Here is a 19474-nt window from a genome sequence, read left to right as displayed (position 1 = left end):
TTAGAACAGGTCAAGAAACTGGAGAGAATGACGTCGGCGAGGCAGGCTGACTGCGGGGAGCTTTAGCCATTAGCCACCCTAGCATGCAAGTCATGGCAAGCCAGTTTGAGTGCACCATCCCATGGCGATTCTGGGTTATTGCATGTCTTGCACTAAAGCTAACAATGCCGCAGCCCCCCCTTCCTTCCCCTTCCCCAGAGGGAGAGTGTCTGTTATCATAATCAACATTTTAGGACAGGTCAATGCAATGTTAGCCCGACGTTACTTCCCCCCTCCCCCCGTCCCGACTTCCTTCATTCAAGAGTTGGTAAGGCCCCATTTGTAGTTCCCAGCTTTCATCATTTTTATAAACCCAATACTGTGATTGTCAATGGACGTCAGAGGCAAACATGCAACTACTCGGTTTCACTTTTTTTTTGTCCCATAAGCTTGTATGATTGTAATACAAAATATAAACCTTGGGAGCACCTGAAATTTTAGCTCAAATTATAAATAGCACAGCATTTTTTTTTTTTTAATTTTGCTGAACACGTGTTTTTTTCACAATAAATAACGTTCTTGCAGGAAAGTCTGTACTGCACCTTCCAGTGACTTTAGAGATTTACTTATTAAATATTTACTATATACATCTGGATAGCATGTTTCACACAGATTCGAAATATCCAATCGTATATTCACTATGTTTAACACAACGGAACTGTGGGGTATTGATCCGATTTCACTAAGATAGAGGGTTTCTTTTTATGCTTAACAAATTTGTTTAAAAAAAAGGGGGAAGCTACATTCATACGGTTTGTGCAGGTGAGTAATACGGCCAGGTGGACATAGTATGATCATAACGATCGGTCGGCTAATGAGCTCAAATATGTCAATGTTTTAATTATTGAAAATAAACATGATTCTAATTAAAAGGCTCGAGGTACACCTAAGCATTTTTTGTGAGTTCTGAATTGCGAGAGCATGCAAGCCGCTCGTCCGCTCCCTTTGTCGTCTGCTATGTACTAGCGCGCATGCGCTTTGGGATCTCGTAGGCCATGGCTCAGCGGCCAATGGGAGCCCCGTCGACGCGCACCAGCCAATGGAACCGAAGGCGAAATCGCGGAAACTAGGAGTCGTTTTCACGCTTCAAACTGATGACGTCAGCTCGCTCCATGAGACAGTTAATGCTTTCGCATTAAAACTTGCTGAGCATCATCGAAAACCACTGAATCAGTGGTTTTCGATGAGGCTTGGAGCACATGGGAAGCACGCTGGAGCGCTAAAGTGGCCACTCGTGCAGCAGGAGTAAGGCTGCCGGCGCGAGAATGCGCCCGCACAGTTTTCCCGTCTCTCATTAACTGCGTTTTCTCACCCCAGCCTTCGTGCCTGTTGCACAACTGCTAAATTTTGCGGACTACTGCGCTTCCCACAGGCTGGGTCTTTGTAAAAATGTGTGAGTTAGTGGTTTTTGATGATGCTCAGCAAGTTTCTAATTGGAACCATATGTCTGCTTTTGCTAATTAAGTTCATTAACAAAATCTAGTTAATTATTCGACTTCTCGTGAAGATTAGTCCTCTATAATATGTCCCCCCTGGCCGTATAACACACCTCCATAAACCGCACTAGTGTAGCTTTCACGGCTTTGTTATAAACAAATCTGTTAAGCTTAAAGAAAAACTTGCTGTATTTCTTACACGCTCTTAAAGTAAATATCTTGGTAAAATATGAGAACTTGCAACAGGACTGTTCACGGGCTATTTTACATCAGTTCTGAGATGTTATGTCGAGTAAATTAAATTTGTGATCATAGCTTAGAAGAAACAAAAAGGAAATTTACAAAACAAGCATCACTGCACAGCTCCATTCTTCCTAATTAAAAGGGTACCAAAGTTAATATTTCCCAAGGCACTTCAGAAAACACCCATAAGACATTGACACTTGAAAAATAAGTATGAACACAGAGGAAGGCACTTGAATTTAGGACTGTTCAAGAGTTTTATATTTACCGATTACATAAAGTGAAAATAATTTTCAGAGGAATAGCTTAATCTATCCAAACGTCAAAAAAGAAAAAACAATTTAGAAACTTTTTTTTTTTTTAACATTTAAATTGGCCAGATTTGAGCTTTGTGTCTTGGAGTTTTGTTGACCCCGGATACCATCTGATAAGCGTGGTGTTTGGCCTTGAGAATGGAACAAACGAAAGCTAGCACTTGACAGTATGAAATATCTTGGTTGAAATATCATAAACAAGCTACTCACTTTTTTTTTTTTTTACATATCTGTATAAACTTGTGTTTTCCCCTTTTATACAGATACACTTTTTTTTTTTGCTAGTCAAACTGCTCGACTTTAAAAAACCTTTTTTGCTGGACATGTTTGAGATGAGGTTTCCCAAACACTTTGTAGGCCTTTCTAAACTAATAAGCTGCGAAGCCAGGTGGCATGTTAGCCAGAAATGTCGACCTGCACCATGCTGCTGCCATCTCGTACCATCGATAGCATTCAGCTGGTGATGTTTGCTGGGTTTACGACGAGTAACTCCGAAACAGCGAAGAAAGTGAAGCAAATCACCGTGCACTATAACAAGCAACCTTAGTGTTTTATCATGCACATTTGTGTTCACCTTGGGGCACTCTTGCTATCTCGTCCTGAACAAAGTCAATAGTAACGTCGCAAGACTCAGCGTTGTGACGACGGCCACTGGTTGCGGTCCATGACGTGTCCCTGTCCCGCAACCGTACCAGCAGTTGGCCTTGTAGATGTCCCCGAGAAGGGTCCGTAGATGCTTCATCAGCATCTTGACGACATAATCCACTTCGTGTAGGCAGCCTGCACTGGTCACTGCAGTGTGGAGGCACGCCTCCAGTCTTCCCGTTGCGCTGCTAGCACAAAAGAGCGGCGACAGTTTCAATGTGAATTCTTTAAGGGGGGTCATTAAGTGTTCCTTTTTTTTTAGAGCGCAGCTCTTAGGCGCCCGTTTCCGCGTTTCGCGGCGTCGCCGTCGGTGTAATCGTCCCATTCAATTTAGCGGGAAGTTGAATTGGTGTTGAGGTCACGTGACATCAATTTTCCCACTAAATCTAGCGGAAAAACTGAATTTGTTTATGGGTGACGTGACACGAAGTCATGTGACGTCATTTTCCCCGCTAAATTTAAAGGGGAAACTGAATCGGTGTTGATGTCACTTGACGTCAATTTCCCCACTAAATTTAGCGGGGAAATTTTCGGTAAATTTAGAGGAAAATTTAGCAGGGAAATTTAACAGGAGGAGGAGGGGAGGGTACAGAGGAGGAAGAGGGGCATACCCTCCCATCCATACCCTCCCCTCTTCCTCAAGAGCTGCACTCTAGTTTCGCATTTCAGAGATTTGTAAACGTCCTTCTCTTTTTTTTTTTTTTTGCACTGAATACTGCCCATAATGAATTACTTTGATAACCTATGAAGCGCAGCTTAGTTTTTTTGTTTTTTTTTTCATGCGCCAGTTGCGGAAACAATTTGAGGAAAACAAACGACGTTCACCATCAACGCGTAGACGCAGAACATGCGATCACGTTTGGTGCCAATGGACCATTTTAGAAAGTCGCCGGTTCAGCAGGTTCTGGTATGGAAATACGTGAACAATGCGCGGGAAGGAGCAAACTTGGGGCGAAAAAATAAGCCACAATAGGGACACATGAGACTTGGCTCCCTTGGAATGCCCTGACGTAACAAAATGGCACTGCCCTGGGGGCACGTAGTGGAATAGTTCTAGGACAACTAGTCACACCGGCCTTCTGGATCTAGGTCATTTCGTCATAAGAACACTCGTCAGAAGAGGCCATTCGTCATCGGAACACTGGTCGCAAAACCGTCAGTGTTTTCATGGGAACAGGGTCGATCTCTTTACACAAAAGAACCGCAACGCACAAAATGAATCCTGCCGCTTTTTTTTTTTTTTTTTTTTTTTTTTTTTTGTTAGCAAACGAAATTATGATATTGTTTAGAAATACGCTTCGGACATTCATATTTTGTAAGACTACATTCAAGAGCGTCGAAACTATAGTCCGTTGCAACTCAAGCAGGTAGGGCGAGGGTAAGACGGGCCGAGGTGGAAGTAGAGGGAACGCTAAAGAGAGGAGGTTTCCCCCTCTCTTCTCCAGCGTTCCTTCTGCTTCCTCATCCCCGGCCCGCCTTACCCTCGCCCTACCTTCTTGAGTTGCAACGGACTATAACGAACACTCAGCTCTTGGAACTTCAATGCTGTTGTACCAGGAATTCGCGTGCCAGTTTACCAAAACTTTTCGCACACAGGTAGCAGAAAATGCAGTTCTGTCATTTATTGGGTATGTTGGAATAAGAACTACTCATGAGACCGTTAGTATCGTGGCCCTTAATAACACCCGTACTTATCTCGGGAATACAACCGATGACTCTGCTGAGATACGTCCGAGCAGAAAAAAAAAAAAAATATCCAATAAGATTTTTTTTTTTTTTTCCTTTAAGCTGGAGAGCGAAAGTGTGCCCAATTCCGTTACTTGTAGTTTTTCCATGCGTTTTCTCGGCAATTTTTCGCGCTGTTTCTTTCAGCTAAGGAGAACACAGCGATCTTCCGCATCGAATTCTCCTAAATCTCGAATGTTTCTTGATATAAATGTCCATTTATCCATTTGAGACATTTGTATGGTCTTCATAAGTTCAATAATGACAGATCTTTCGTTTCATGATTTACTAGCCTTTGAATATGTCATACGTGGTCATACCTAACACAATCAGAATGTGACATGCCAGTTTTGAAAACACTTATGACACTCATTTGAAGGAAAAAAATAATAATAACCACACGCTGTTCAGCGTGCTATGAAAGTCGGAGGCGTAAGCGGGCAACTTCGCTTGTTGCTCGAGGGCTTATGCGAAGGGTTCTAACTTTTTTGTCAAAGCTCCACGCCTAACTGTGGTTTCTGTTTCACAGTATTGGCGACGTGCGCGATCGAAAGCGTCGCTGTGGACGGCTTTCCGCAATTGGCCGAATGCTGACTATGACGTCGGCAAAGGACTTCTCATCGGCAGAAATAAGAAGGATGCAAGAACTCCAATTTCGACGGTGTTTGCAGTGTTGGTTTCAGAGCGCTATGATCTCAAGCTTCCACCGTGCTCAATGCAAACACCGTCGAACTTGTTGTTCGCAAGGTAATGACGTCACGAAAGGTAACCATACGAGGGCGCCACCAAAACATCTCGCCGCTAATATACTAAATTAATGAATTATGACGAGTATATGTATATATTATCTGCTTTATTTTAAGCCGATCTAAGATTTCAGGGAATGTATGTCATTATAATTATTTCGCTTGTAAGTCAAATTGTGGATCTAGCAGTGGCGGATCCGGGGGGGGGGGGGGCAAAGGGGGGGGCCACCCCCCCCCCCCCCCCCAACAAAGTCGACCCCCCCCCTCCCCCCCTTCTCGGAGGGCGATTTGACATGGGTGGACCCCCCTTGCACAAGAGAGAATGGGAGAATAGTATCCTTAAAAACTTTCCGCCCCCCCCCCTAAAACAGAGTTCTGGATCCGACCCTGGGATCTAGTTGTTTTATATATTGACTGTTCCTATGACGAAACCCAATTAAAAAAATGCTGGTCGTGTTGTATAAAAAAAAATTAAGCTGTAATACGAGTGTTCCGTGTGACAAGTATTCCGGCATGACAATAGCTTCTTGTACGAAAAACCTTATGTGACGAGATGGCGTACCGGACGAGTTCACCTATGACGAGTTCTCCTAGACCCATGGTCTATACAGGGTGGTTTTTTTTGTGTTTTTTTTTTTTTTTTTTTTTTTTTAGCTGCATTAAATTTTCAAAAAAAAAAAGGGAACGTGAGATAAAGTAATTTGAGCCCTGGGGAAGTGTTAGTGGCCATGGCGGCCTCTAGAAAAAAGGTGAAATTAGGTAATTAGTTAGCTAATTAACTAAAATGTTTTAACTGACTTTTTAATTTTTCACTTGAGGGCACATAATGTATTTAGAGGATTGAAGATCTGCCACAGTATGGTCTAGCTGTGTCGTCCAATTTGGATTAAAAAAATGAGTAAAGCTATACGCACTCCGGAGTGCATGCCGCTCGGGCCACCCTTTTCGAACGGCGCGTGTATCACTGGGGGACTCGTTAACACAGCCCCCCGCCTGCGTTCACGCCGCTTCGCGGCGACAGTATCGGCTGCTAATTACAAAACTTAACCAGTACACGCCGCTTCGCGGCGTCCAGCCCCCCGCCTGTTAACACAGCCCCCCGCCTGCGTTCACGCCGCTTCGCGGCGACAGTATTGGCTGCTAATTACAAAACTTAACCAGTACACGCCGCTTCGCGGCGTCAGCCGGCAACCCAAGCCCCGCTTTCCCCGATCGCACCTCCGGAAAGGGAGACCCATACCATTTAGTTCTGCGAAGTTTCGTCGACAACATCATCGCAAAAAAGAAATGTAAATATCGCCAATGCCTCGACAAAACAAAATGTTTGAGAAAAAAAGAAAGAAAAAAAGTAGGCCCACCGCGGATCACTTGCGTACAAAGCGGACACCTTAACACCTTACTCGAGGCGTCCTTCTTTTATTCTCTACAGTTTTAATAAGCGAGACAAGCGAAGTCCAAGCGAGATCAAGGAGTGTAAACTTTCATGAGTGCCCTTAACAACCACAAAAAAAGAAGAAAAAAATATCTGGAAATATATTTTTATTGCAGCAAGCTACAACACATAAATTTATTGTATGTAGCAAAAAAATTGTTTTTTTTTTCTAAAAAAAAAAAGAAAAGATATCAGCAGCAGGGTGAAGCGAAAAACGCCAGTCAACTGACGCTTCGCAACCGCCACTTCGACCAGAACTCTTGTACCAAGCAAATGGTTCAACACGTTTTTGTACTTTCTTTTTGCTTGGCCTAAGAAGAGTTTTACACCAGAGCTTAAAAAAAAAAAAAAAGAAAATCGAGGCCGGTTTTTTTTTTTAATATGGGTATTTTTTTTTTTAAATGTGTCTTCAGAATATTTTTTTATGTTGATAATTTTATTGGAAGTTCATTTTTCAGGAATAATTTAGATGCCCTGGCCTATATTATATGTAGTTTTCAAACTTGTTAATGCCATACATAATGAGGTAGAAGGCCTGAAAGTTGGTGTATTTGTGCACCTGGTCTAAGGTTATGATTTTTTTTTTAAATTTTAATTCATAAAGCTTATAATAATTGCATGCAGTTGACTTTAACTTTTGTGTGTCACATGAAATATTTTTGGCGTACTACTCTTTGCCTGCCTTCCGCAGGACCGCAAAGTTGGCAACTAATGCAGTTTGCGGTGGGAGCCATAGAGATCATTAGGGGTGTCGCGAACCGGCCGCGGTTCGAGTTCGACCAGGTTCGACTTTTTCGAACTTTTAGTGGAAAGTTCGTCGAACCTTGTATTGAGGTTCGACTCGTGTGCGCATGCGCGACAGGCTGGCCAGTTGGCTTCGGATTGGATGGTAATGGCTAAGAGATGAATTAAGTGCAGCGCTGATCGGCTATTTCAGTGAATACAGTACTAAAATTTAATTTATTAACTTCTTCAGTGAATAGAATTAGTCTCTTTTAATTGCAGCTGTTCACACAATAAAATAACCCTTTGCATAAAAAAAGAAATTCTCCAAACCTAGAAATGCTTGTATCAAGGTCTGGCCACACTGTCCACAAAGTCGAACCGTTCGAATCTGGTGAAAAGTTCGAAGGTTCGTCGAACCGGTTCGACCCAGTCGAACCCTGAAAGTTCGACCAAAAAATCTGGTTCGACAAAAGTTCGCGACACCCCTAGAGATCATACATACTAACTCTAGAGGAAAAGGTCCGCCACTTTCCCATACATTCTGGCTGCCGCAAGCGGCGGATCACGCAGGCAGACCCTCGGGGTCCCAAACACGGTTACATCATCAGAGCAGTTTCGTGAACTTCAACAATCCACGAACTTACCGGTGGAAAGATATTCGCGTTCCTTTCGAAGCTTTCTTTTTGCATAGCGCGCAGATGTACGGCCTCGCGTTAACGCTAAACTAAACCATATACCCGGATTCGCCGGTGGGGCGCGGCTGGGCGCGGTTGAGGAATACGAAACTGCGCAACCACCAGATTTCCGAGATTTCGACAGAAGGGAAGTTAAAGGGGTACTGAATCGGAATTTCGAGCTCACAAAACTAGGCTGGACGAATAGGCGGGACGCTGCAAAACCCAAAAACATCACTCATACAGCAATATCTCTAACGGATTGCCGTATTTTTAGAAAAGAAATTCGCGATTAAACACGGCTGACAAGGCCGACGAGACAAGGCACGTCACGATTCCCATTCCCTCTTCACCTCGCTACGTCTCGTGTCGAGTTGGTGAACCGAAGCAAGGAGCAGAGAAGCGAGGCCGCTTCCCCTCATTCTCAAATTTTCCCGTAGGATAATTACGTCAAAGACCTCACTTGATCGCGCCCTTCATTTCCAAAAGTACGGCCATCCGTTTGAGATATCAATGTTTGAGTGATGTTCTGCAGTTCGTAGCGTCCCGTTCAACGATTCTACAGCCTTATTTTGCGAAATCCAAATTTCGGTTCAGTATCCCTTTAATGCAGCGTAACAGGGCCGTACCCAGAAAAAAATTTCGGGGGGGGGGGGGGGGGGGGGGAGGTTTCGGGGACAACGGCGGCCATTTTGAAAGTGTCTATTGTATTATTTTCGCCTATGAATCATGTGCATCGGTGGCATATAATGGAGAGTTACAGCAAACCGGAGAACCGGTCCCGGTTTGGTACCCGGTAGCCGACCGCTGCCACTGCGCGTGCGCAGAGGTGGAGATTAAAATCGGCTGGCTGCAAGTGCACCGACCAGGGCCGTACCCAGAAAAACATTTCGGGGGGGGTCAGAACCCCCTAACCCCCCCCCCCCCCCCCCCCTGGTTACGGCCCTGCAGCGTAATGACTTTATTGTTTTTTATAAGCGTTAGAATAGCTCCGAATTTAGTTTAAAACGTTAAATTATCACTGTTTACATTGCTGAGAGTTTTCACTCTTCGCGTTTACCATGGCAACGTTGCTTTCTTTCTCTCGTGTTCTGTCGCTCTCTTTTGCGATCGTTCACTCGGGACCCCGGGTGTCGGCGCACGGGATTTGCCACTCCTCCTCACCCACCTTTACCCCCCTGGTGGGAGCAAAGCCGTCACGCAATCTTGAAACTTTTTTTTTTTTTTTCGTAGTGAAAACGCGTTTTTGAGACAAAAAGTTCAGTTTCCTGCGATTCTTTTGTGTACATCACATAAGAAGAAAAAAAACAGAAAAAAAAATGTTCAGTGGACATGCAGGTTCCATCTCTTGTGGAATCACCCAGCGCTCCGTCCAGGGTGGTAGTAGCGTACCACCCTGGACGAAGCGTCCAGGGTGGTACGCTACGCTAAAGCTCAGTAATATGCATACTGAGCGTAATATTTGAAGACTCGACGTAAGAGATCAGATTAATTGTATGCGATATTACCGAGCGATGTACTTTAATCCGTAGGAGGGAAACGTGGGTTTGCAGAACGTGGAGACCATCTTACTACTCACTGCTCATGTGAGAAGGCCGTTTTACATGGGATGGATTTGTTTGGCATAGTCTGTTCGATCCTAAAGTAGGCAATGTTGTGGCTAAAGGACGTCGTGGACAACTTCCAGATTAATTATTAAATCTAAAGCCTGAAGGCTGTGTAGCGCATTTGCGCCGGTTGCGTTCTCAGCGACCGAAAATCAATGCAAAGACAGAGACACCGACACAACCGTGGCTCTTGGCGTTCCTCGCCGCAGTTGGCCAAGTAGGCAGCGCGCGCTTGGCCTAACAGTTATTGTGCTTGCCTCCCACGCGAAAAGCCATGGTTCGATTTCTGGGCTGGGAGCGACGCATCTTTTGTTTATTCCTGCAATTTAGTGTTCTGGTAAATTCGAGAATCTTGCTGCCAGAAGCCCACGCGTGTACATAGGGGGCTTCGCGTGGCGAGCCAAAGTCAGTTTCGCCTCAGCGTTCGATCCTGCTGTTTCGACGCCCGCGACGCTCTGTAGTTATCTTCTTTTCCTTTTTGTTTTGGGCACAAGTTCGCCCCATTAAACGTTTAGTTTCCTCAGTTATTCTCTGTTTCATTACCGCTTCATTCGTGACAATATAAGCGTCCTTGGCACTGTAGCTAGGGGACAAAAAGGGACTTTTTGTCCCCTAGCTCCAGGGTTAGTATGTCTATCCTTAACCAGCTCGCCTGCCTCTGTGTATGGAATCAAACTATAGATCACAGATATCTTGCAAGTATATTATTTTTGTTGCGCGTATCAAGGCAGGAAAGTTATTTTTCAATGCCGCCAAGCACCTACACCGCATGTGGTGGCAGTGCGAAGGTGTGCGCTTGTTTCGTCTAAAGTCGCTGGATCCTGGGAAAGTAACGCCAAGCTAGCTTTCCCGTACGGTCGCCATCTTGGTCCGTGAAATGAGCAATTTCTCCTTGACCCGTCCGCCATTAGTGAGCCGATCTAAATTCGCTGGTGACAGGTAGCTTTATATGCTATCCACAGACCGGCGAAACAAGCGTACATCTTTGTACGCTTTGAAACCACCGCTTAGTTTTCTCCAGTGTTTCTAAAATAGATAAAAAACGCTGTAAAGTTTTAACATTCTGTATTTATGCGCCGAGAAAGTGAGGGAGAGGAGAAGACGAGAGGGACGTCAGAACGACGAGCTCTGATTGGAGCGATTAGTGGGTAGGCCTAAAGCTAGCAGCCTTTGTCTCCACTCCACTCGTAGAACGCGTTGAAACGTGGAACGCAGGGGTCCGGCGTTTGGCTGTCGCATTGGAACGCGTTCGACGAGTTCAGTGGAGACAAAAGCAGCCATAGCTTTCGGTGTACCCCCTAATCCTTCCAATCAGAGCTCGTCGTTCTGACGTCCCTCTCGTCTCCTCCTCTCCCTCACTTTCTTGGCGTATTAAAGCGAAATTCGATGAAACTGCGTCAAGTGATTTGATAAAACGTCGTGCGATGAAACGGTGTTCGTTGAAGCGGCGTTCGATGAAATATCTGGTGTCCGTACGTGTACGTCAGTCTTACTAAGGTCTCGTACACATTAAAAAAAGCACGCATGCGCTTTGCCGAAAAAGAGATGTATTCTACAGCGCACAACTGCGCTAACACCACTTACCAACATGCCTCCTTTACGTGTTCAGGGTTGGAAGCATTGAAGGACTTCTTTTCTATCGTGTGCAGACCGTGCTTGCAGTCCTTCATTCCTTCAATGGCTTGCTCCACGTTGCAGTTTGCGGCCACTCTTGTTACTAGAAGTACAGGACAGTTCTCACTTTTTGTCCACAAAATATTTAGTAAAAAAAAAAAAAAGAAAAGGAGGATACGCGAAGGCGAAGGTCAATCGGCCGTTCTGGCGTGCGAAATAAAAATTGAGTGATTTTTATCTTCGAAAGGCTCTTGAGCCCCTTGAGCCACTCTGTAAATTTGTCTCGTAAGTATTTTTATTTACAGTCATATGCCGAAATTATATTTCGTCATAAATAACGTCTCCGCAAAGCCGGAATGACTAGAAATTCTGCAACAAACTTCTGTTCTAAACTTCTTTTTTTTTTTTTTATGCAAGGGAATATATATATATATTTCGTCATTCTTGTCCAGCTCGCTTGCACCTCTGCATTTAATTGCATTATAATTATAACCTTCAATTGCAAACCTCACCCTTGTTGGTGTTCGACTGGTGGCGGCTGATAAAACCCGTTTGCTCTACTGACGTCTAACCCCTGGTTAGCTCAGTTGGTAGAGCGCTCCACCTGTAATGGAGAGGTCCCGGGTTCGATACCCGGACCAGGCGGATTTTTTCAGACGCTCACCAGTCACCTAGCTGTGTTTGGAGATTTATGTTTGTCCTTTGTCCCCCTTGTTCCCCTTCTCCAGGGATTATTTTCGTCGTAACCATATAGACCTTGCATCATGCAGAATATCTGGGGTGGGTAAGACACACGGGGAACACCACACAATAAAAAAAGGTTATTTATCTGGTTTACCTAAAGACGAGTTTGTCAGCCTGATTGTGTCGTCAGATTCGTTTTGTATTGTTCGACATTGTTTGACTGCTTTTGCGGGCACCAAAGGCTACGTGCAGACGTGGTGAATACAAGAGCTGACGTGGACGTTCCGTGTTGTCCGTTTTTCCTATTTTTTTTAATTTTGAGCTCAGAACACGACCGCCTTGTGGTTGATAAGTTTATAACATGTGCGTACTGCAATGGTGGCCTGCGTAGAGCAGTTGTATACTACGCCGTTGTCTGTGTCCTCGGCTGGGATCAGACAGGGGCGGACACAATAGGGCGTTCGCCGCCCGCACTTGGCAGTTACGCGCAGCAGATGGCACAAGCGACGAACACCTGTGTACTTCAAGACAAAGTGCCCGAATGCGCAGAGGAGAAAATGCGTGGAAGAAGCGGCGGTATTTTTCTTCTTTCTCTTTACGGCGATTGTTAGAGTATTGACGGAAGGAAACTCAGCTTTTGTTAGAAGCAGGGTATTGAATGTGCACAGGGGTGACAAGCTGCGTGCCTCAGCGGTTGCGTTTAAAAGCATGGTTGGATTTAAGGAAAAGGGGAGGGGGGGGTCATTCAGATTTGCTGAAGAGCCTGAATAGTGGGGAATGTTAGCAAATTGTTTTCAAAGACCCATTACCTATCCAGGCGCACGCTTCGAAGCATCCTTTGAAGTTGCAGCAACAGCGCCAGCTCAACTTTCTGAGGCAATACAGTCAAGGGTATACGGGAGCGGCGCGTGTTTTTGCGCCATTTAAAGCGAGGCACGCTCATTCGTTCTCTCTTCGGACGTGCCACACAAAGATGACCCCGGGCTTAAAGAGGGTATTCATCCCTGGATGCCTTATTTGAGGGCGATGTTTAGGGCGCATGCTCAAAACGAACTCAGATTAATATGCTGCTAAGACCGGCAGTCTTGGCGGTGCAGAATGCACGTTACAAAATAACTGGGAGCTCGCCGTCAGCACGCGCTCAGCAGTCGAGCACACAGCTATGGCCGCCAGTGAATACTCCCTATAGACGCTTTACAGCAGCTGTGCATGGGCGCCGCCATAACCGCCCTTCAGTTATTGTTTCCGCTTATATTTTTCACTCTGCTCCATCATTACGACAGGAGGACAGGTTACTGGCATTTTAGATACGACGGTGTCTTTTTCCCCAGCATTTGCCTTTGTGAAGGCTCGCCAAAGCCCGCTTCAGTGGTTTGATATCTCGGTAAGAAAATAGAAGGTCGGCAATGGCGTCTGTAATCTGGCGCGTGTGTAAAGCGTCTATACATGGATTGCACGCGACGTCATCATCACACCCTGCCGCTGGTCATATACACTGCGTGTCACTCCTGGGAACACGCTTGCAGCAAAAACAAATTCAGCGGTGCATGAGGTACGCCCCCAACAGCAAGGCCACCACGACGGCAGCTGCATTGACGTCATTGCAAGTCGTGCTAAAAAGTTTTCACTGCGGCCATAGCAGGGTTAGGACACGAAAATTAAACGGGTAGATTAGTCTTGAAATGGAATGCTCGTAGACTACTTAGTATATACACACAATTGCGCGATTTGTAGAGCTCTAGTAATTGCAATAATCCATTTACGAATACTGATCACTTCCGTCTGGCGACCATGCAACACTGCTCAAGTCAGTCACACCATGGTGCCCATAAACCACGTGATCATTACATTTAGTCGTACACTATCTCATTCTAGGCGCACCCATGCTCGCCCAAGCTCGCTTCGCCACGGTACGATCAAATACTTTACTATAGTACTCAGTTTAGGATTCGGCGCGGCCGTCATTCTCTCTAATACAAACGAGAGTGTCCTGTATAGTCCCCTAGTAAAGTATTTGGTACGTTCGCACAATCTCAAGCTACGCTTTTTTGATTGCAACTGGTAGCAGCGCGCAAAAGCACAAGGACAAAGGAAGGAATGCACAAGCCGAGCGCTGAACTTCAACTGAACCAACTCGCCTGCATCGCCACATTGATCTACTCTTTCCCTTGCTATTTGACCTTCCACCCTACATGCACGTGTGAGATCGTAGCGGACAGCGGCGAGTTCGTCCGGGACAATCTCGTCGTCGTCGCTGGAGCTGGTTGCGAGTGGGTTGAAGTAAAAAAGACCAGCTCCCAGGGGGGAGGCTTATGGGGCGCACCCATGCCCCCCCCCCCCCCCCCCCCCCCCTCTCTTGAAAAAAAAATTCCTGGCTACGTCACTGCCAGCTTCCAACATCTTTTCATAACAATCACTCTCATCGCTGCTGCGATCAGTGTCGAAGACTCCGACGAAGAGAGCGATGGAGTAGACGTTATCGTCTCGAAACCTCGTCGTCGAAGCCCGGAAAGTAAACGAGGAAGCTGAAGTACGTACTAGACGCCGAGAGAGCCAAGTCGCTGGTCCGCAAGGGGATGCCGCGCGTTGGGCGAATGACGTCACCGACCGAACAAACATGGCGCGGTATTTCGAATAGGGTGGATCCGAAGGTCCCACGTAAAAGTCGATGGATCCTAGCAGTATGTGAAGCCCAGATAAAAGCATTTCCGCGAGACTCGGCACTGATTGGTTGACGGGTGGGAGAGGAGGAATGAGGTGCTCGGTGCTGATTGGTTAATGGGCAGGTCATGTAATCAGGGAGGTAGGCGAGGAGGAGTTGACCACCTGTGTGCACTGAAGGAGAGGAGCTCGCGAGTACGGAAGGCTCTGGAAGATTGCCAGTTTTATCAGCCCGATTAGCGTTAAACTATTTGACGAAGAACTATTTGATGAAGAGCGCCGTGAACGTACGCGCCTGGCGTCTGGAAATTCAGAGTATTGCTAGACGTTTGTGATGCTAGGACGCTTCACGTATGCAACACAATCGCCTAAAAATGTGGCTTTTTTTTTTTGCGTGTTTTGTTTTTTTAGAGCACGTGCAGGCAGCGGGCTTTTGCTAAATTCCTTTCGCATCGTTAATTGGCGACGTGCGCGATCGAAAGCGTCGCTGTGGTCGGCCTTCCACAATTGGCCGAATGCTGACTATGACGTCAAGAAAGGATTTATCATCGACAGAAATAAGAGGAATGTAAGAACTTTAATTTTGACGGTGTTGGCAGTGTTGCTTTGAGAGCGCAATGATTTCAAGCTTCCACCATGCTATTTAAAAACACCATTGAACTTGTTGTTCGCAAGGTAATGACGTCACGAGAGGGAACCATAGGAGGGCACCACCAAAACATCTCGCCGCTAATACCGGCTCCACCAAAGATTTTGTCTTTCGGCGGCTTCGTAGAATTTGTTTCATTCGATCAAGTACGGTTCATTCATCTGGATATTTTCGATTACTTCTATTAGCGGCGAGATGTTTTGGTGGTGCCCTCGTATGGTTACCTCTCGTGACGTCATTACATTGCGAACAAGTGGGATGGTGTTTGTACTGAGCATGGTAAAAGCTTGAAATCATTGCGCTCTCAAAGCAACACTGCCAACACCGTCAAAATTGAATTTCTTACATTCCTATTATTTCTGTCGATGGGAAATCCCTTGCTGACGTCCGACTCAGCGTTCCGCCAATCGTGGAAAGCCGACCACAGCGACACTTCCGATCGCGCACGTCGCCAATGGGAGGTATTCACGTGTTATCATCAGCACGAGCTGTGGGTAAAGCGACTTATATGCCACGAGTAACGGTTTTAATGGTGCGAAAGGAATCCGGTGAATCCTCTTTGTCAGCGCTGGATCAGAGAGCGTGCACAGACATGGCCGCAATCGTCAATATTTGAGCATTCCGTGTCTATTTTCCTCTATCTGCGAGTTGGCGCGAAAGCGCGCGAAAGAAATAAACTACACGATGCTGGTCGTAATATTCTCCCAGCTTCTTTGCAAATAACAAAAAGAGAAAAGGTTCCAAAATTGGCCGCTTTTTCGTGCGCCTCGCACGCACGCTGTTTTGCGTTGTACATTTTCCCACCTAGATCATAATCACTAATCTGCCGGGTTTCTAGACCATATTTACGAATTACAAATAATGTGATCCTCCAAACATGCTTTCTGGCCACTTTGGTTAGATTGTGGTCATGCTTTTGTACTATCCCTAAAAACCTGAAGTCAAGTCAATAATTTGCAATAATTCGTATTGACACTGGGAATTCTTTCGATCGGGCAACGGGAGCGGATGGCTGTACTCCTAGTTTATAGCTTCGATCATGGGTTGGTAGCCACAACGCTTCACTCGTGTGAGGCATTGTGGTGTTTCTTGACTTTCGTGCGACAATTAACTCTGAACACCCCACTGGCCTTCCCCGGCCCTCAACCGAGTCTCTAGCGGTTCCTCTTGTGTAAGCGCGTCAAGGGGAGTGTCGCACAACGTGTTTTAGAACCTCGGCACATGTGTCGGCCCCTGGCTGTTGAACACCTAACAGTAGCGCGTCACAGCGGCAGCTTGGCGAAGGTCGGCAGCTGTTGCGAGCTGAGAAATTCCGAGGCAGTTTGTTACACGTGACAGAGGTCAATGCGTGCGTAATGCAGAAGGCGAATGGGCTGAGTTGGAATACGAACGAGAGCAGAATGTGTATTACTAATTTATAACCTAACCTCACGAGATGAACGTTCAACAAACGCGGTGGGTTTGACGCAGACATGAGGCTTGAACATTACTAAGCGGATACATTTTGAATTAACGGTACTTCTCGAAATCGCTGGCGTCGCCAGCAAGCTGCTCGTGAGATCATCGCTGGTCAGCAAAGTGCAGATGCCGGTCTCTTCCTCTCTATGCCCGAGCATTCAGCGACTGCTGCTGTCGTCAAGTATATTCGTCTTGCTAGCATAGACGGTAACAGGCAACCTGCAACGCTGTTTGGTTTAGCGCTATCTAGCGACTGAAGCAAGAAACGTTGGGTATGCCTGGGAGTGGCGGCTGCATTGGCGGCTGCGTGCATTACTTCCGTTTTGAAGTTATCGAAACAGTGCAAACAGCTGTAACGTAATGTAGTAGCTAGCATATGTAAGAAAAAAAATATATATCTTTGTGTACATATATGTGCAAAAAAAAAAAAATAAAAGAGAGCAGAGCCGGTCTTAAACTTCAAGAGTATACGCGGAGGAAAGCGAAAAATCATTCTAAAGGCGCGCACAAAGCCGCGCAAGGCCAGCGTCAAAAAGAAGCGCAAAAATACCCCCCAAAAAACAAACCAAAACAAACAAAAACTCACCGCTGACACAGGTGAACAAGCAAAGGAGCCAAATCATGGCGCGCTTTGCGGGCCATACAATACGGTATAGAGGCCGGCACAGACACCGGAACGTAGTGGTTGGCGCTTTCACGCCATTCGACCTACAGCCGGCTTGCAAGAACGCACGCACGCGCGCTGCAGGACCACGGAGACTACACGCCGCACTCTCGAACGACTTGGAGCACTGGAGCGGTCGGACCGCCCGCAGTGGCAACGACAGCGCTGCCACGATCCGCCGCCGGACGTGACGTAGAAAACGGGACATCTGCCGTCGGCGGCGAAAGAAGCCTTGCCCGCAACTGCGCTACGCCGTTCAGCTACTTGCCTCCGTCTTTGAAAGTTTCGTTGGGAACAGCGGAGGCAGGCCCTTTGAGACACGAGTTACACAACCTTTCTTTAGTCGTGGCTGTTTGAAGTAGCGCGCGGGAAGGCAGAGTCGCTTCGGAGGTCGAGAAGAGTGGGCGCATGAGTGTGCGGCCTAACAAACTGCGAAATCTATTGATTACATGCGGGCGCATCATACCCCCATAGCGCGCGGTGGACTCAATACTCCGTGGTGCGGAACGTACGTCGTCGTTTTTGCCCCCGCTTTCCCGTCATTTGGTCTATGTTATTTTCTTTCTTTCCAGTACCTCCGCACGTGTCCCGTACCCTTATATGTGGCCACAAGGTTACGTACGTTCAGGCTAAGAGCGTGTAATTAGGGAGGGCGCCCCAAGTTTGTGAATGGTCGAATTACTTAATTAAGGGCGATTCACACATGAGTCCGACCAAGTGCGGCCGCAACGGCTTGTGACGTTAATCCTTTTACCGGTTTGTATGGCGACGGGGTTTTAAGCCGCTTACAACCGTACCGTTTCCATAGCAATCCGTAAAAAGATGAACGTCCCAAGCCGTTGAAGAGAAATCCCAGCCCATTCTTGGCTGTCATCGAGTGTTCTGGTTCAGAACATTCCTTAGCGTGCAGCGTGCATGAAAGTAGCGATAACGCACTGCTTCGGGACAGTAGCCCTTCCGTCGTTGACGCAAGATCTGGGCACTTTTCTCTTTAAGTTTGTTGGCAGAAGTTCGCCTTATTAAACATTTATTTCCCTCTCTAAATTCATCTGCTTTTTGGTTTGAGCTATGTACATGCAAAGAATGGCCCACCGGTTTCAGTCCATAGCCTCCAGATTTTACACAGATGTAGTTTTCACATTCAAATCGAGGCTGGAGACCTGTGCAAGTCGGTAAACAGAGAGGGGCTTCCTCCGCCCGCTGCACCAAGAAACATGCTAACAGGCTCACCACGTGCAAGACTGAGCAGAACTCCATGCCCATGTCCAGCGGCGCTGAATACATCGTCCAAACGGGTCGCTGCATAAACGACCGGCTCGGGAAGCACCACAAAGCTGTAGAGGACGCCACACCCAACAGTCGGCGCCCGATAGACACGCAAAGACGGGAATGCCGCGGCTGCTCTTCCGACTTTGCCGCCACGACGACGCTGGTAAATCTTCGTGTCCGCGTCGGAAGGAAGATTATAGAAGCCTTTCGAATGGTGACAAGCCCGCAAATCATAGGCTCATCGTTTCTTTTGCTCAAGAAGACCTCGGGACCCCGGCGGCTCGACTACTGCCCTTTTATCCCTAAAGCATCCCCCACCCTCCTCTTTCTTCCAATGCTTGGATGTCCAGGAAAGTTGGGGATGGTGGAGAGGAGACGTAAATGTGATGGCGGGCGACATCAAAATCTAAGAACAACGCACAGAAAAATGGCTCAAATTTATGCCGTTCTAGGTTTCAAATCCGCATTTTACTAATTTCGCGATCATAACCGGCACTTATTATTTTTATACATAAAATATGAAGATTCAAAGATAATAAAATACCATAAAACCAAAAATCAAATTTTTTTGCCAAATATTGTTTTCAACCCTCATCGGCATGCGGCATTTACACCGTGTCCGAATGTATCGATCGAGGAGGGCATATCCGATCATTCAATACGTGTCTGTGACTTATCACCACTTCAAAGTTACGTGTAGTGAAAATCAGTTGAAACGGTTTCCTGATTTCACTGGGGAAAATGACGTCGTCATTCAGGCACGTAGCCAGGGGGGAAGCCCGGCCCCCCCCCCCCCCCCCCAAAAAAAAAAAAAAAATCTTCCATTTCGCTGGGGCCTCCTTTCATCCCTCCCTCTCATACAGCATTATGTCATGGGCGACCCGCCCC

General features: G+C 46.5%; 1 protein-coding gene across 2 annotated transcripts; it reads right to left on the bottom strand.

The window, feature by feature from the left end:
- Nucleotides 1-186: 186 nt before the first annotated feature.
- LOC8053823 lies at nt 187-17447 on the bottom strand. Of its 2 annotated transcripts, none has more exons than XM_040217082.3 (3): nt 17240-17447; nt 11172-11304; nt 187-2862 (listed from the first exon to the last, which is right to left on the bottom strand). In XM_040217082.3, the coding sequence occupies exons 1-3, from the start codon at nt 17274-17276 to the stop codon at nt 2622-2624; spliced, it is 411 nt and encodes a 136-aa protein (XP_040073016.1). In that variant the 5' UTR covers nt 17277-17447; the 3' UTR covers nt 187-2621. The 2 variants fall into 2 exon arrangements, with proteins under 2 accessions (XP_040073016.1, XP_029846137.1); XM_029990277.4 differs by having other exon boundaries at nt 191-2865.
- Between the last annotated feature and the right edge of the window lie 2027 nt (nt 17448-19474).

Source organism: Ixodes scapularis, unplaced genomic scaffold (assembly GCF_016920785.2).
Source record: "Ixodes scapularis isolate PalLabHiFi unplaced genomic scaffold, ASM1692078v2 PGA_scaffold9__187_contigs__length_104089568, whole genome shotgun sequence".
Taxonomy (NCBI): domain Eukaryota; kingdom Metazoa; phylum Arthropoda; class Arachnida; order Ixodida; family Ixodidae; genus Ixodes; species Ixodes scapularis.
This window is presented reverse-complemented; position numbering and strand designations above follow the sequence as displayed.

What these genes read in the sequence shown, in the direction of transcription:
- LOC8053823 (XM_029990277.4), bottom strand. Translation starts at nt 17,276, where the DNA reads ATGATTTGGCTCCTTTGCTTGTTCACCTGTGTCAGCG. An exon ending in CTTGTTCACCTGTGTCAGCG is followed by an intron (nt 11,305 to 17,239) that starts GTGAGTTTTTGT and finishes CTGTACTTCTAG; the next exon opens with TAACAAGAGTGGCCGCAAAC. An exon ending in CACGTAAAGGAGGCATGTTG is followed by an intron (nt 2,866 to 11,171) that starts GTAAGTGGTGTT and finishes CTTTTGTGCTAG; the next exon opens with CAGCGCAACGGGAAGACTGG.